The 19,273-nt window shown below is 35.4% G+C and overlaps 1 protein-coding gene across 6 annotated transcripts in view; it reads right to left on the bottom strand.

Annotated features, from left to right (window-relative positions):
* LOC141393987 (uncharacterized) overlaps positions 1–19,273 on the bottom strand; it is a 402,117-nt gene that overhangs the window by 263,644 nt on the left and 119,200 nt on the right. For 2 of the 6 annotated variants that reach the window (XM_073967672.1, XM_073967669.1), the window contains exon 3: positions 4,153–6,057. The exons of the other annotated variants lie outside the window; for them this stretch is intronic. In XM_073967672.1, coding sequence (XP_073823773.1) covers positions 6,028–6,057 — 30 coding nt within the window. In that variant the 3' untranslated portion in view covers positions 4,153–6,027. Of the gene's footprint in view, positions 1–4,152; positions 6,058–19,273 lie in introns of those variants that run through there. 6 annotated transcript variants of the gene reach the window in all.

Genomic DNA, 19,273 nt, shown 5'->3' with positions numbered 1-19,273 from the left:
GCCGTTCCATTTAAAGAATAGTTTCCATGCTTTCTTTTAAAGAATATTTTCGACAGACAATCAGAAGCATGGTTTCTTTTAAAGAATATTTTCATAGACTATCACAAGCGTGGTTTCGTTTAAAGAATATTTTCCATAGGCTATCACAAGGGTGATTTCGTTTAAAGAATATTTCCCATAGACTTTCAAAAGCTTAGTTCCTTTTAAAGAATATTTTCCACAAACTACTAGAAGTGTGGTTCCTTTTAAAATATATTTTCCATTGACTATCACATGCGTTGTTCCTTTTAAAGAATTTTTTTTTTTTTACTTTCAAAAGCGTTGTTCTTCTTAGAGAATGTTTGCCCTAGACTATCAGAAGTTTGGATTTTTTTGTGAATATTTTTCCATGTACTATAAAAAAGAGCTGGTCCTTTTAAAGAATGTTTTGCATAGTCAAAAGTGTATCAAAAGAATTAAAATAACTTTCACTCAAGTCGTTAACAAAAATCTGACACATTGCAAACTCTTCTTACTTTACTTTCCAAGTTTAAAATATTTTCGTAATACAAAAAAACATTTTTTTCCCATTTGGGAGCTAGTTTTCCCTGAACATATCACAACGTTCATACACACATTCCAATATATCAAGTCAAGTGTAGAATTATTATTAAATAAAAATTATTATGTCTCTTTCGATTATGTTTGTCATTTTCACTTAGTGCTATCCTCCAGTTTTCCCAAGAGTGTGTCATGTCATAGTGCTCATTCGACTCCTTTGCCTTGTGCTGCTTGTTGAGATTTGTATTCTGTTTCAATTTCATTTCGTTTATGACATGTTTTGACTGTATTTAATTTATTGCATCGCATTATACTTAAAAACTTGTTCTGGCTCAGAGTACAGGGTGTTATATGTTTTCTATGTGTCTGTCCAGCATTCTCGGTCTGTATGTCTATCTTCATTGAAGTTAAATTGTTGGATATGTTGTTCTGCCACCACCACCATCACCGCCACTATTCCTTGTTTCCCCCCACATTCTATGGTGGAGTCACATGTGAACATGAACATCTGACTTGAATGAAGGCCATTTGAACATGTGCGAAAAATATTGTAAACTATGAAATTCTATTCTATGAAGGTGACAAAATTATTGGGGAGTTGTTTTTTTTTTTTTATTTTTCAGACGGCAGTGTGAAGATGAAGTGGCAAATTGGTATTGACTATTTAATATTTTAGTTTACTATAAGTTATTGTAAACTGATTACAATTTGCATTCGTTCAAACCATTTCAGTATACTGGCGCCCAACGCGGGAATTATGTTTTATGTGTTATATCAAGCACCTAAAATCGTTAAGATATAATAATACAATTGAAATCGCTTACAACGAACGAATCCCTTCGTTTCCTTTCTTAACTAACATTTTCCATAGACTTGCAGAAACGAGGTTCTTTTTAAAGAACATTTTTCATGGATTATCAGAAGCGTGGTTCATGTTAGAGAATAGTTTCATAGACTACCAGAAGCGTAGTTCATTTTCAAGAATATTTTCCATTGACCAATAGAAGCGTGGTTTCCTTTCAAGAATATTTTCCATTGACCAACAGAAGCGTGGTTCCTTTTCAAGAATATTTTCCATTGACCAACAGAAGCGTGGTTCCTTTTCAAGAATATTTTCCATTGACCAACAGAAGCGTGGTTCCCTTTCAAGAATATTTTCCATTGACCAACAGAAGCGTGGTTCCCTTTCAAGAAGATTTTCCATTGACCAACAGAAGCGTGGTTGCTTTTCAAGAATATTTTCCATTGACCAACAGAAGCGTGGTTCCTTTTCAAGAATATTTTGCATTGACCAACAGAAGCGTGGTTCCTTTTCAAGAATATTTTCCATTGACCAACAGAAGCGTGGTTCCTTTTCAAGAATATTTTCCATTGACCAACAGAAGCGTGGTTCCTTTTCAAGAATATTTTCCATTGACCAACAGAAGCGTGGTTCCTTTTCAAGAATATTTTCCATTGACCAACAGAATCGTAGTTCCTTTTTAAGAATATTTTCCATTGACCAACAGAAGCGTGGTTCCTTTTCAAGAATATTTTCCATTGGCCAACAGAAGTGTGGTTCCTTTTCAAGAATATTTTCCATTGACCAACAGAAGCGTGGTTCCTTTTCAAGAATATTTTCCATTGACCAACAGAAGCGTGGTTCCTTTTCAAGAATATTTTCCATTGACAAACAGAAGCGTGGTTCCTTTTCAAGAATATTTTCCATTGACCAACAGAAGCGTGGTTCCTTTTCAAGAATATTTCCATTGACCAACAGAAGCGTGGTTCCTTTTCAAGAATATTTTCCATTGACCAACAGAAGCGTGGTTCCTTTTCAAGAATATTTTCCATTGACCAACAGAAGCGTGGTTCCTTTTCATGAATATTTTCCATTGACCAACAGAAGCGTGGTTCCTTTTCATGAATATTTTCCATTGGCCAACAGAAGTGTGGTTCCTTTTCAAGAATATTTTCCATTGACCAACAGAAGCGTGGTTCCTTTTCAAGAATATTTTCCATTGACCAACAGAAGCGTGGTTCCTTTTCAAGAATATTTTCCATTGACCAACAGAAGCGTGGTTCCTTTTCAAGAATATTTTCCATTGACCAACAGAAGCGTGGTTCCTTTTCAAGAATATTTTCCATTGACCAACAGAAGCGTGGTTCCTGTTCATGAATATTTTCCATTGACCAACAGAAGCGTGGTTCCTTTTCATGAATATTTTCCATTGACCAACAGAAGCGTGGTTCCTTTTCATGAATATTTTCCATTGACCAACAGAAGCGTGGTTCCTTTTCATGAATATTTTCCATTGACCAACAGAAGCGTGGTTCCTTTTCATAAATATTTTCCATTGACCAACTGAAGCGTTTCCATTGATTAAAAAAGCGTGAATCTTCAAAAAGTGTTTTTTTTTTCATAGACTATCTGAGTAGTGGCTCATTTAAAAGAATATTTGCCACAGTATTTCGGAAGCGTGGTTCATTTTGGAGAATATTTCCATAGACTTTCAGACGCGTGGTTCTTTTTAAAGAATATTTTCCGTAGCCTACCAGAAGCGTGGTTCCTTTTAAAGAATATTTTGCATAGACTATCAAAAGCGTGGTTCCTTTTAAAGAATATTTTGCATAGACTATCAAAAGCGTGGTTCCTTTTAGTGAATATTTTCTTGGAAGTTCAAAAGTGTGGTTCCTTTTAAAGAACAACGATGAAACACATGTTATGATATTTTTGTTTCCAAAAAGCTAAGATTTTCTTTTTGATATTTCCCCTTCCTTAGGAAAACTTTGAAACATTTGACACATGACACCATGGAATACCATGGTTCCTTTTAAAGAATATTTTTCGTAGACTTTCAGAAGCGCGGTTCCTTTTACGAAATATTTGTCATAGATTATCAGAAGCGTGGTTCCTTTTAAATAATTTTTTTGATAGACCACCAGAAGCGTATTTCCGTTTAAAGAATATTTTCAATAGACTAACACAAGCGTGCTTCTTTTAAAAGACATATTTTTCATAGACTATCAGAGGAGTAGTTCATGTTAAAGAATATTTTCCAAAAACTTTCATAAACTCATAGACTATCAGAAGCTTGGTTCCTTTTAAAGAATATTTTTCATAGACTATCAGAAACGTGGTTCCTTTTAAAGAATATTTTTCATAGACTATCAGAAAACGTGGTTCCTTTTAAAGAATATTTTTCATAGACTATCAGAAACGTGGTTCCTTTTAAAGAATATTTTTCATAGACTATCAGAAACGTGGTTCCTTTTAAAGAATATTTTTCATAGACTATCAGAAACGTGGTTCCTTTTAAAGAATATTTTTCATAGACTATCAGAAACGTGGTTCCTTTTAAAGAATATTTTTCATAGACTATCAGAAACGTGGTTCCTTTTAAACATTTTTTTTTACTTTCGGAAGAGTGTTTCCTTTTAAAGAATACTTTTCATTGACTATCAGAAGCGTGGTTCCGTTTACAGAATATTTTTCATGGTTCCTTTTAAATAATATTTTTAATAAAACATCAGAAGCGTGGAACCTTTTAAAGAATATTTTTCATAGACTGTCAGAGGCGGAGTTCCTTTTAATGAATATTTTCTTAACTTTTAAAGAACATTTTCCATAAATTTTCTAAAGTGAGGTTCCTTTTACAGATTATTTTCTTGGCTTTCAAAAAAAGCGTGGTGCCTTTTAAAGAACATTTGTTGTAAATTATCCAATGTAAGGTTTCTTTTACAGAATATTTTCTTGGCTTTCAAAAAGGCGTGGTTCCCTTTAAAGAACATTCTTTACTATCAAAAGTTGTTCCTTTTAAAGAATATTTCTCCGGCGTTCAAAAGCATGGTTCCTTCAAAGAATATGTTTCTGTCCTTCAAAAGCGTGGTGTCTTTTAAAGAATATTTTCTATATTCTAACAGTGTGTGTTTCCTTTTAGCGTGGTTCCTTTTATAGAATATTTTTCATAGACTATCAGAAGCGTGGTTCCTTTTAAATATATTTTTTTATTACTTTCGAAAGCGCGTTTCCTTTTAAAGAATATTTTTCATAGACTATAAGAAGCGTGGTTCCGTTCACAGAATAATTTTTTTAAACTTTCAGAAACGTAGTTCCTTTTAAATAATATTTTTCATAAACCATCAGAAGCGTGGAACCTTTTAAAGAATATTATTCATAGACTATCAGAACCGTGGTTCCTTTTAAAGAACAATTTTTTGACATTCAAAGGGTGGTTCCTTTTAAAAACTTTTTTTCTGACTTTCAAAAGCGTGGTTACTTTTAAAGAATATTTTTCTGGCTTTCAAAATCATGGTTACTTCAAAGAATATTTTTCTGACGTTCAAAAGCATGGTTCCTGTAAAGCATATTTTTCTGTCTTTCCAAAGCAAAGTTCCTTCATAGAATATTTTTCTGTCTTTATAAGAATATTTTTCGATGAAACACATGTTGTGATTTTGTTTTGTTTCCTAAGATTTTCCTTTTCATATTTTCTCCTTCATAGGAAAACTTTGAAACATTTGACACATGACACCATGGAATAAAATGAAACCATCTGGAGAATGGAGAATACAACACACGTACGCGAATAAACTTCAAAGAAAAATTTCAAAAGAATGAAGTTGTATCGTTATGGCTTTAGTGTTTCAATATTATTGGTTGACAGCATCGAATGACAAAACGATGGCAATGACAGCTGCAGTAAAGCGATTTTCCCAAGGGAAAACCAAAACAACTAAGATAGGTAGATGGGGGGTGATAGAGTTTTGTGGAGCAGTTTTTTAAAGGTTATTTTTTTATGTCGATGTATTTTGCGTGTAGTTTTCTAATTCAAAAAGGTTGTTGTTTTCAAACCCAATATCAATTTCATTGTTATTTAATAAGTTTCCATATAAAAATCTCCAAAATATGTTATTTTCCTTTAATATTTCTTTTAATGCTCCTTATTTTGTGTTTCCTCCATCATTCGAGAAAAAGAATTCCCCATGTTTCATATTTACCATTTTACTTTATTCTCCTCCTTGATTTTAATTCCGAAAGCCATAAAAATGTAATTCTTTTTTAAATGTTCTGAGGGTGGTGTCACATTTGTTTTGTTTGTAATGTCGTAACGTTTTATTTCTCGTAATTTTGTTCTGCTTTATTTTTTTCTTCTTCTGGGAAATATTTTCTTTTTTTAACAAAAGTCTTTCTAAATTATGGTTATTTTGTTGGGGGTTGCCTTGCGTATCGAGCGAGACTCTTGTATGCGACTAATTGGCGGTAATAAAAACCAACAACCAAAGGAGAAATGGTTGTTTTCCTTTGTGTTAAAAATAAGCAAATTATTTGTAAAGCAATTATTGGCAATGATTAATGATGATTGAAGCCACAATTGAAAAGAATGATTGGTAAAAAGGGTAAGGTTAAATGTCCTTGTTGAACTTTTGCTTTGCAAAAAGTTGAGGTGGTTCGCACATAAAAAGGAAATGATTTTACAACACACAAAGACTTGTACAGGTACTTACTCAAAACACAATTAAGTTTTTCAAACATACCTGCAAATAAATAAGAGGTTGATTAATTAATATTTTTCTTTTATGAATAATGGTATCAACAAATATTTATTAATATTTAACAAAAACCTATTTACTGCTGACTTCGATATCGTTAGAAGTCGTTAAGGGGTTCAAGCATATTGTTACGAAAGTAACTGGTGGATTTAAGTTAATTTGGATGAATTTCCATTAATTCAAGAATTTTAAATTTATTAAGTCCACTTTATTTAAGTCAAATTTCCAACAAATACAAAATTTCTGTCCCATTGGTTGTTTACATTCATACGTCTGTTTGTATGTGTGTTTCGGTTAGCATTTCGAGTGAACATTGGAGAACCTTCATGCATCAACGATCGGAACAGTAGCTGATGGGTGAGTTGAGTTGTAATTCCGACTGAGAAATAAAACCGTTAGCGCAATCAAAGTAAAGAGTAACCAGAACAGACTAAAGCTATGTGCTAATCAGAGTTAAGCTGTGTGCTTAGTAAAGAAGTAAAGTCTTGCGTAAAGGCGAGAGGAGCTAAATGGACGAAATGAGCAAAATAAACGTGATAATCTAAAACGCTGATGGCCAAGACATTGCTGCTTTCAAAATTAGGCAGATAGCACAAAACCACTACCATTAGCTTGACACACAAGCTGCGCTAGTGCAAGCAACACTTTTTTGTCCACTGATCACTCACTGATCTAAATAAACAATATAAACTAATGAGTGGATATGATGCCGTTCGTTAAATTTTTCCTAATCATTCTTATATTGCTATGTATACAATTTGGGCGAGGATTTTGGAACATTGGGGCGAATATCGCGAGAAGTTTAAAGAATAAAATTATAGTGTTGTAACAAAGAAGTGTTGTATGAAGTAGTGACCCAAATACTGTCGATGTTCTGTATCAATGTGAATGCTATCCACGACTCCCTGATAGGCTCGTTGATCTAGAAGTCCTCCTTTATACCTTTAGATCTCTCTCTCCTCTCATGAGATGTCTGGGCTGGGGAAGCCTGTCCTCAAGACTGTGGCTCAGGGCGGTAACAGCTAAAAGGTACCGCATCGACATCTTGTGCTGAAGCATATGTAAAAACTTCGCATCCTCAGGAGGATGATCAAATGGTGTCATAAGCGGGCACCCTGCTGCAGTTCCCAGGACGGCATTCCGACAGGTTTGAATATTCTGCCACTGCTGGGGCTTGTGCAGACGAGTTTAACATGCTATCGAACATTAGACACAGTAACATGGGGTAGAACGAAAGGAGATAAGACTTTATGCTCCAACTATAGGGGCATAAGTCTTCTCTCTATCACCTACAAGATAGTGTCAGGGATATTGTGCGAACGACTAAATCCCATGGTCAACGAAATAATTGGACCATACCAATGCGGCTCTAGACCTGGCAAGTCCACCATTGACCAGATATTTACCCTGCGGCAAATCCTGGAAAAGTCCCAAGAGATACAGATCGACACCTTCCATCTTTTTGTCGATTATGAAGCAGCCTTCGACAGCCCGCTACGCTACCAAACGAGTTTTCAGGCAAGGAGACAGCCTTTCGCGTGATCTTTTCAACATCCTGCTAGAAAAGGTTATACGAGAGGCAGACGTCAAAAGAAGTGGCCCAATCTACACCAATAGCCACATGTTACTTGCTTACGCTGATGATATACACATCATGGGACGATCAGTAAAAGAAGTAACCGATACCTTTACGAAGGTCGATGGAGAATCTGCTAAAGTGGGTCTGGCGGTGAACGGCGGGAAGACCAAGTTGATGGTGTCGACGCGCAATGCGTCCATTGAGATCGGACCAAATGTTGAAGTTGGTTCCTATAATTTTGAGCTAGTAAAAGACTTGGTATATCTCGGCACCGCCGTAAACACAACAAACGACATCAGTTCTGAAATAAAAAAAGAATTGTATTGGCTAACAGATGCTACTTTGGCTTAAGTAAGCACTTCAAAAACAAAGCCACAACTCGTCAAACAAAAATAACGCTTTACAAAACACTGATACTACCCGTGCTGATGTATGGTTCCGAAGCACGGGTACTTGCGAAAGCAGATAAGGCAGTGCTTGGCGTGTTTGAGAGAAAAATTCTTCGAAAAATCTGCGGACCAATCTGCGTTGACGGTGAATATCGACGTCGTGTGAACCACGAGCTGTATCTGCTATACAACGACATCAATATAGTTAAACGCATCGAGATGCAGCGATTGCGTTGGCTAGGCCATATAATATGAATGAGCGATGATTAACCGCTAAAAAGGCCACATGGCGGTGCAAGCAGAATTGACAGGCCAAAGAATTGATGGCGCAAACAAGTGGATGAAGAGATGACAAGGCGCGGTATTCCAGAAAGCGAAGCACTAAACAGTTCTGTAATGGGCCAGCTAAGTAAGTAACATGGGGTAGTGGTCGGAATTAGGACGGCATCGACAATATGTTAGGGGAGCCTCATTTCAGCAGTGGCAGTAGATTTAGAAGCGGACTTTTTTTATTTTTCTCGGATGGAAGAAGTGCTCTAAGTCGGCGATTTAGATATTTAACCTACCACATATGTCACATATATGAGAGGACCCGTTGCCAGTTCCGCATACATTACATATCTATGCCGTCTGCCAAAAGGTTAGATTTTAACAATTTCCTGAGTATTTCAGCCATGTAAAACTTATCTACAAGTGATGTCTTAAGACACGCCGTTCGGACACGACGATAAACAGTATGTCCCATATCACTAAGGTAATATGAATCGGGGTGCACGCATTGATATGACGGAAGTCTCACTCTGGGATGTTTGTAGTACAATTATTATTATTAGACGTTAAACAGTTCCGGAGATATCACCAAACATTGGGGAACTCCCTGTTTCACTTTACGGAGCTTTGACTTATTTTTCCTATATTCCGCAAACGACTGACATCCACACATATAGTTGATTTTCCAAAGTTCCAAACACGGCTGGAGTAAATACGTCTTCATGTCCTCGAACAGCTTGACATGTGTCAAAGCCCTTTGATAGGTCAAGAGCCACCCTGCCTAATCTGGTTCACTCCTCGACTGATATGTGCATTTTCCGAAATACATACTGAAGTAGGGCAATTGGGAAAAAACTTCTAGAATCTTCGCTACTGGCGACAGGAGGGAAATCGGTCTAGCTTAAGTGGTGGAACCACCCTGTTCACTTTTCAAATTCGAAGCACTTGTCAAATACTCAATCTCGGTTCATCCAGTGGCTTAAGCATTGTGACTGAGATTTCGTGTGGGCTCAACGCTTTGGATGATTTCGCGTTTCGGATGACATCTACAAAATCGGCCTTTTCCCCCTATTGATAGCGATGGCTGCAGCAGTGATAATGTCCAGGAAATTTTTCACATCTACCGGAGGACTTGAGGGAGTAGATAACTCTCTGAAGCGCGGTGATTGGTAAATTCCTTTAATCATTGTCTGAGAAATTGGTAACATTAAAACGCAAAATTACGAATGAAAATTTCAAATAAAAGTTGAGAACATTGTTGATATCGGTAGAAATTTACGATACTTTTTATTAGTCGCTAACTTGTCGAATAATCACCCTTATTACGGTTGGCGTTGTCGTATCCAAAATTGCAAGCTGACGTGTCGTAACGTCTAATTGGTATTATGTATGTTTTTGTACAAAAAAGCAAAAATTTCGATTTTTAAAGAATTCTTTTGGTAACTAACATTATTAGAATTATTAGTAGATCATTTTTAAACTTTTAATTCAGAAGAAAAACTAACCCTACAGTTTTTACCATCAAAATAAGTGTTTGGCGTAGACGTTTTTGTGGTCGTTGGCGTAGTCGTTGTCGTAGGGATATTTTTTGGTACCACGTAACATTTACGACAACGACAATTTTTTTCTCATACAAAATTTAAAAAATATATATTTTTTTAATTGTAAAACAATTCGTTTGAAATCATCTTTTGAGCAAGAACTAAGAAATTTACATTGCATCAATCGTTATATGAGGACTCTAAAAGATTTTCAATAGAAAGTTTGTCATCTGATAAAGACATGCAATTTATCTTATGCAAATGAATCAAAGTAGTAAAATTTGTATTTTTATAGTTATTTCCCATTATATTTTAATAATCTTTGCCTAAAAATTCTTTTGAAATTAATTTGTTTTTATTTTTATATGCTGTCGTTTACAAAATCGGTCACGACTCTTTCCTCGTATTTCAACGCCATACGTAATACCAATTTGTCGTGTTACGCCATAGGTAATACCGATTTGTCGTATCAAAAAAAATAAATGTTGTATTTAAACCAAGAAATGCGTTCTGGGAATTACAAATGTATTTCTTTCGATTTTTTTAGGATATAAAATGCTATAAAAGACAAAAAATTTCGTTGTATATCATTTTTCAACATATAAAAATGTATCTTACGACTACGCCTACGTCTACGCCTACGACAACGTCTACGTCACTTGAACGTCTACGACTACGCCAACCGTAATAAGGGTGAATATCGTTAATTACCGAAATTATAAGCATTTTAATTTCGCCGATTTTTTGTCGGTAACTCAAAAAATAGTTATAGAATCGCACTACTGGTCATTGCCCCCCAGCCTAATGCCAAAGCACACGATGAGCATTGAAGTCCCCTACCACCAGACGGTTATTGCCCTGCAATAGCTAATGTCGGACCATTTAACGCAAGGCAACCTCAAGCGAGATAGGATAGACTGGCGTTTAAGGAAGGCAAGGAACATGTAACCATCACAACGTTTCAAGCTACAGGTGTTGGGGAGACCGTTGCAATTGAATTGCAGGAATGATGCATTTCCGGGGCGCTAAACAACAACTTGACGTGTTAGATGCTGCGTTTGTTGTTGGAGAAAATAACCGACGACAAAATTGGAGACACGCTGGAAGATGCTGTGGTGTAGCAAGTATTAGAGTTGGTCAATCTAGTTCCTGGAGCGGATCGATCTTTCTTTTCCCGAAAGGAACTAGTTCCAAATAATTCCGAGAACGATATAGTTCAATGAATTTGTCTCTTTCGCCGCTCTTTCTGTTTCCTTCGTTTCAAATAGTTCCGAGACCTATATAGTTCAATGAATCTTTCTCTTCCATCGTTCTTTTTATTTCCCTCGTTTCAAATAGTTCCGAGAGTGAAGTAGTTTATGGAATCTTTCTTTTTGTTTTCATCTTGTGGTGGATGAATTAGCATACAAATACGTAAATAAATTGCAGCGATGTAACGTGGATGTGATTTATGTACGTTTATTTTACAATGTCACCGCATCTGAAAGATGAACGAACCGAACGAGAAAGATCGAAGTGAGTGTGGAACTAAAGGAAGAAAATTAACTATACAAATGAAAGGAATTACATGAATTAAATGAACTATATAAACGCAAGAGCCGGATATAGTTCCAAAAGTTCCATGTGCAGAATAGTTCCTTGGAACTAGTTCGTTCCGGAACTACACAACTCCAGCAAGCAGCATCATAACTTCTATTACAGTAGTCCTGGAGGCGACTAAGACCTGGGCAGCCTCTGAAGTGCACTCATTCCCTACATCTCACCGATGTTGACATATGGTGGTCCGCGGTTCCTCTCTATCCCTGCACGGACCAAAAGAGTTCAGAACAGGCATTCAGGGATATATTGCCGCTCCCATTGTGAAAAAAGTATGCGAACATTAGATCATAGCAGCCTGGGAAGTTTACTTATTTCCTACATCTCACCGTTGTTCACAATTGGTGGATGCGGATATGGAAAACGAATCAGATCCATGGACCGGGGTTATCCCTCCTATTGTGAATACACAACAACAATTACGTGGCAAAATTGGTATTTAGGTTTTTTGAGCTTTTGAACCATTTTCCCAGGAAGTATGGACTCGCTCATCAAAAAAAAAGTGTGGCGTCGTAATGGGTGCCGTAATATCAGAACGACCCGGAAGGTCGGATAACCAGCGCAGCAGCATAACTTCTATCACAACAGTCCTGAAGGCGACTAAGACTTGAGTAGCCTCTGAAGTGCCCTCATTCCCTACATCTCACCGAAGTTGATAAATGGAGTTCCTGGGTTCCTCTCTATCACTGCACGGCGAATCTAGTAAACGAAACAGATCCATGAACCAGGGTTATCCCGACTTGGACCAAAAGAGCTCGGAATAAATGTATTGGCGCCCCTATTGTGAATACGCGAAAACAATTACGGCAACATTGGTATTAATTTTATAGGTGCCGGCTGGGGTTTTTTGAACTTTTGAACCATTTTCCTAGGAAGTATGAACTTGTCCCCGGAGCCGCGAGACCAACCAACTTCAAAACAAGTGAGAAAAGGCTATAGTCGGTACGGGGCCGACTATGTGATACCCTACACCACTACCTCTGTGCATAATCTTTTTACTCGAAAACATTTCTTTTAGGGAGATACGAAAGTTTTCACCTATCTGGCTTTTATACCAAATGACTTAAGGCGAACTGAAGCAAAACAATTAATATTTAATTTTATATTGGACTACTATCGACATCACCAACATCAATATTCTTCTATCTCTGTGAGAAAATTTCGTGATGATCCGATCAAAATTCCGACCTGTAGAGTGATTGCAGAAAAAGTGAAAAAAGGGATGTATTACCGACTATTGCGATATCTCTATTATTTGACCACCTACGCCAACCTACTTTGCATAATTTTAAAGATGGGATTTTCTACTTTCTTAGTCGGGCTTTGCTTTTAGATGGTCCCCAACCAAAGGTGTGATATGCGTCATTATAACTAAAATCGCAAAAATGAAAAGTTGGGTTCTATTAGCGACTATTGCGATATCTTCGTTGTGTGACCGTCTACGACAACCTACGTTACATCGTTTCAAAGGCGATACTTTCTACTTTCATTGCGAAGTTTTGCTTTTTATATACCCCTTATAGACGCTGAGATATTTGCTTTGGAATAAAATGTAGACTTTTTCTCCAAATAACTTTTTTGCTCATTCCGACCCCTAATTATTATCCGACCATCACCAAAATCAATAGGCTTCTCCCCTATATTCGTCATTATAATTAAAATCGCAAGAATAAAAATTTGGGTTTTATTTGCCACTATTGTAATATCTACGTTGTTTGATCACCTACGAGAACTTTCTTTACATCATTAGAAATGTGATATTTTCTACATTTATTGTCAGGTCTTGCTTTTGGTACACCCCATACAGAAGCTGAGATATTCGCTTTGGAAAAAGACGTTGTCTTTTTATCCACATAAGTTTTTTGCCCATTCCGACCCCTGAACTTTATCCGACCATGACCAAAATCAATAGGCTTCTCCCCCTCCGGGACCCTCATCAACACCAAAAATTTCGTGACGATCCGATCAAAATTGCGACCTGTAGCGTGATTACAAGGTTTAGATGGACAGACGGACAGACGGACGGACGGACTGACGGACGGACACACATAGCTAGATCGACTCAGCTCGTCGAGACATTCATTTTTGTATATATAAGTATTGGTCTACGACCATTATTTCGATGCGTTACAAACTTTTTGGGCCGCATAGTGGTGTAGGGTATAAAAATCAGAACGACCCAATATAGGCGGAAGGGCGTAAAAGGTTAAAAAGAAACTCCAAAAATTCTTAAACGGGTTTCGTCTAAACATGCTTGGTCCAAAACCATTATTTCGATAAGGCACATTTTTGATCATATCAACGTGTATATAGCCTCGTTAACATGAAGCCCTCACCAATACAAGTATATATCTTTGCTTTGGTTGATTTGGCAAAACAAATAAATAAATTAATTCAGTAAGTGCGGTTATTTGTGGGTTGTACCGAAATCTGGGTCCGTGTCCACAAATTTTGGAAAAAAGAAGGATATGTTCAAAAGTGTATCGTCACCATAAATGCCGGAAGACGTAACCTACATGAAAATCGAAATTCGTTTTTTGATGGAATCTGATGCGTAAAGCTAAAATACATGCTCTGGCAAAATTTGAAAAAATTTCTACGTTTAAAAATAGCGATCCTATTCAAGAAATTCCAAAAGACGTAACATCATAATGTAATTTTCATAAAACACAAAAGGCGTAACCCTCATTATTTGAAAATTTAACAGCAGTACAAAAAATTTAGTCTTTGATTTTGCAGCAATTATAATGCCAGAGGGAGGGTATATTGAGCTGATTACGGAAATGTATAATTTCCTTTGTGGCGGATACGGTTATTTGACCCGAAAGTACAGATTCAAAAACCGGGTTAGACCCGGTTCTACTGAACCTATTATTACAAAGTGGGCGGCTTATTTCTCCATATGTTTAATTTGACTCTCAGATGACAATACCTCATGAATTGTGATTCCGTTTTAAAAATTATAAAGACCATTCTTGTTGCTAATTTTTAAATCTACAACTTTTTTTTGTAACCCGAATAACTTTTTGCACCAAAATTCAGATTTGTGGGAATTTTTCATATTTCCCCTTATACGCATGTCATAGCCCAAACCCAGGTTTGGTAAAATGTCGAAAGTTTTAATAAAAAAGTGATGGAAGTGTCTAATTGAAGATGATGTCTGAAGACCGACCTATGCCATGATTTAAATAAACCTTCTAAGAACAACAAAAAACATGAAAACAATATAAAGTAAACGGATAAAAATAAGTGGTTATTTTAAAGACAAATGGTAACAAAAAATGATGTACGTGACAAGTCTTATAAGACGTTGACCCGAAAACGTGTATATGCTCAAAATTCTCGTCGGTCTAACACAAAGATGTTTTTAAAGACAACTACGATTATAGTGTAAGTTTGCCGAAAAATGTTCTTATCAACCCGTGGTATAACATATATAATGGCTTGAGATTGGGTAAATTCAACTGATTTTAATGATATTCAAATAGGTCCAGAGAAAAACGCAACTTTTCTGTATAGTCTACTTATGCAAATAGACAAGAGATCCAATAAAATGCAAACATTGGCGTTTGATCCGGAGATTTTGGAGCAGTGGGTCCTCCTTAGAAGCTAAAAGTTAAAAAAAAGGAATTTCAGCACCTGCTCGACTTAAAACACCTAATTCCAAGTGATTGTCATTACATTTATGGCAACATTCTTTATGAGAATTAAAAGTTACATTTAAATTGTTACACATCACATAATTTATATTAACTATATTTTGTCAATAAATTGGCTTAAATACCACAATAAATATAATATTCTGGATCTGATGTTTTAAATATCGTCGAAAACACTTGAAATTATAAGTAATTGTAGTGCTGGTTGGAATAAACAGTTCACCTAATTGTGGTCCATTGAAATATCATCGTTAAGACTGGGAATTGAACCCAACACCTTCAGATTGCTAGTTTAAAGTTCGTTTAACCGCGTAGGCCAATAAGTCAGTTCTAATTTGATTATAATTTGTCATTTATACTTGTTTCTTTACATGTTTACTCAATAAATTGTGGGTTACGTCTTTTGGCATTTCAGAAAAATACAATACCAAAAGACGTAACTCACACAGCTTCTGAAATTAAAAAAAAAATTAATTTTTTTCCAAAAATATATTTCTTTTCTGCCTTAAAACACCATACTAAAATTTTTCGATATTTCATAACACCGTTTTCATTTTATAACGTTTTTGCCTCCCCTGTAAAGTTTTAGTTTTGTGGGTTACGTCTTCCGGTATTTATGGTGACGATATATGGACTGAAAGAGGGCACTCTCAGCTATCTTTTCTTCGAACATGTCGCCCCACGCATATCCATTATTTTACAGTTCTAGTAGATTAGGGAAACTAAAATAGCTCATCTCAGGTAACCGCTACAGTATCTTAAGGAATACAATTATACCTACACAACAAAGAAAAATTGAGCCCTATACCTATAATAGTTTCCTTAAAATAAATATTTCATTCTCCAGAAATTTACAAAAATATTCTCCAATTTATAAATACAAAAACAAATTTCCATTCCTTTTCCCGTTGAAAATGGCAATTTTAATTTCGAAATGTTTATCTGCCCGTAACTAAGTTACGAACGACTAGACATTGTTGATTTTTAATTTAATGATATCATCAGAATTTAGTTACTTTCCAAAAGCGAATTGAAATAATATTTATTTTAACAAAATGAAAATTGTGTTGGAATGCAATATAGAGCTGCTACAACCCCCTCACCTTTCTACTCCTCAGATGTTCTTTTTAGGAATTTCGCAACAAATAAATAAACATGACTTGAATTCATCCCTCAACACGGACAGATATACAATGCCGTGTGCCATTCTCTCCCCCTTGTAAACGGCACGACATGTCACCATTTGTTGTAGTTGATTCGTGAGCTTTAGAATTTAATTTAAATGAAATAAATTTCAAATTAAAAACAAAATAAATTTCAAATTAAGAACAAAAAAACATCACATAAATTTTATTTGGTTTCAATAATAAAATCGAAATCAACATTTTAACCTCTACCCAACCTCTACCTCTGCTGCTACATTGTCATCACTTACCTACCCAACCTGGTAAATGTTTATTTCTTTTCATTACAAAATTTTATCTCTTCTCTTTCCTGATAATTATTGTCTTCTACAGAGGTGTGTATTTCCGGTTCAATAGGTTGTGGAGGTACAGAAAATGAGATAAAAGGTTTGTTGTTGTTTTTATACAATTGGGGTTGAAAGGCCTGATTGAGAATTAAATTTATTTCATTAACCCCTTTCCATGATAATGACAATTATTTTAACAACATGTTTTTTCGATATGCAAATAAAGAAACCCTCCCCCTTTTTGTAACACTCTCACAAAAAGAGTTACAAGTGTACCTTTTAATGATATGGTCTGATTGTAGTGATTGTTATAAGGCACAGTGGTTGGCAGTTCGGAAATGTGGAAAATAAAGAGGTATAAATTAAATGACACACAACTAGGTGAAAATATGACATTCGATTGCAACTGCAGTTATCAAATTTTAGAAGCATCCCAATCTAATTCTTAATGCCGACATTTCTGTGGCCATACTTGTATTTAATCGCGATGTACTCAGCTAACCGAGGGCATAAGAAATTTTGTGTAATTTCAGCCATCCATACATAGATCATTCAAAATTGTTCTACTTTCGAACTTTTAAAAAATTTTCAAAAGAACGATCTTTATATAGGCCGAGTATACAAAACTAACGCGTGCATCAGCGAAACTTCCGTCTAAGGCCCTTTAACACAGCTTCCCAATTACATTGCAAACTTTTTAATTTGAAATATTTCCGCCCTCGCCACAGTACTGTGATAATACGGTTTTTTCAGTTCATTAAATAAAAAGCTAACAAAACAAACTTTTTGTCAGCTTCTCACTTTAATGAAATTCAATTTTCGTTTTGTTTTCAAAAAAACAAATGAAAGGCCAGTGACAACAAACTTGGCTAAATAAATGAGAACAGTTGAATGAATAGTTGCTGTCGGATGATATCAAATTAAAACAAAACGAGTTAATTTTATTAACAGATGTTGAAATTATCTTTTCATTTCATTAAATTCTCATGCAATGATTCTGAAAGCAGTAGCACAACGTATATACGGTCGACGAAAAACGTACCGAAACAATGTTGAGATGATTTGCCAACCACTTAAAACCATAGAATTTGAGTGGGATGTGCTGCAATACACTCAAGAAATTGTATATAAGAATATTTTCAATAAACCAACAGAAGCATGGTTGATTCTAAAAAATATCTTCCATAGAACAATAGAAGCGTGGTTGATTTTAAAGAATAGTTTCCATAGCGCAACAGAAGCGTGGTTCATTTTAAAGAATGTTTTCCCTAGAACAACAGAAGCGTGGTTCATTTTAAAGAATATTTTCCATAGCGCAACAAAATCGTGGTTCATTTTAAAGAATATTTTCCATAGACCAACAAAAGCGTGGTTCATTTTAAAGAATATTTTCCATAGACCAACAGAAGCGTGGTTCATTTTAAAGAATATTTTCCATAGACCAACAGAAGCGTGGTTTATTTTAAAGAATATTTTCCATAGACCAACAGAAGCGTGGTTCATTTTAAAGAATATTTTCCATAGACCAACAGAAGCGTGGTTCATTTTAAAGAATATTTTCCATAGACCAACAGAAGCGTGGTTCATTTTAAAGAATATTTTTCATAGACCAACAGCAGCGTGGTTCATTTTAAAGAATATTTTTCATAGACCAACAGAAGCGTGGTTCATTTTAAAGAATATTTTTCATAGACCAACAGAAGCGTGGTTCATTTTAAAGAATATTTTTCATAGACCAACAGAAGCGTGGTTCATTTTAAAGAATATTTTTCATAGACCAACAGAAGCGTGGTTCATTTTAAAGAATATTTTTCATAGACCAACAGAAGCGTGGTTCATTTTAAAGAATATTTTTCATAGACCAACAGAAGCGTGGTTCATTTTAAAGAATATTTTTCATAGACCACCGGAAGCGTGGTTCATTTTAAAGAATATTTTTCATAGACCAACAGAAGCGTGGTTCATTTTAAAGAATATTTTTCATAGACCAACAGAAGCGTGGTTCATTTTAAAGAATATTTTTCATAGACCAACAGAAGCGTGGTTCATTTTAAAGAATAGTTTCCGTAGACCAACAGAAGCGTGGTTCAGTTTAAAGAATATTTTCCGTAGACCAACAGAAGCGTGGTTCATTTTAAAGAATATTTTCCGTAGACCAACAGAAGCGTGGTTCATTTTAAAGAATATTTTCCATAGATTATCAGAAGCGTGGTTCATTTTAAAGAATATTTTCCGTAGACCTACAGAAGCGTGGTTCATTTTAAAGAATATTTTCCATAGATTATCAGAAGCGTGGTTCATTTTAAAGAATATTTTCCATAGATTATCAGAAGCGTGGTTCATTTTAAAGAATATTTTCCGTAGACCAACAGAAGCGTGGTTCATTTTAAAGAATATTTTCCATAGATTATCAGAAGCGTGGTTCATTTTAAAGAATATTTTCCGTAGACCAACAGAAGCTTGGTTCATTTTAAAGAATATTTTCCGTAGACCAAAAGAAGCGTGGTTCATTTTAAAGAATATTTTTCATAGACCAACAGAAGCGTGGTTCATTTTAAAGAATATTTTTCATAGACCAACAGAAGCTTGGTTCATTTTAAAGAATATTTTCCGTAGACCAAAAGAAGCGTGGTTCATTTTAAAGAATATTTTTCATAGACCAACAGAAGCGTGGTTCATTTTAAAGAATATTTTTC

The sequence above is a fragment of the Musca autumnalis genome, unplaced genomic scaffold (assembly GCF_047663935.1).
Source record: "Musca autumnalis isolate F117 unplaced genomic scaffold, ASM4766393v1 scaffold_2, whole genome shotgun sequence".
NCBI classification, from domain to species: Eukaryota; Metazoa; Arthropoda; class Insecta; order Diptera; family Muscidae; genus Musca; species Musca autumnalis.
The sequence above is the reverse complement of the archived record's forward strand: the minus strand, read 5'-3'. Positions and strand labels throughout refer to the sequence as shown.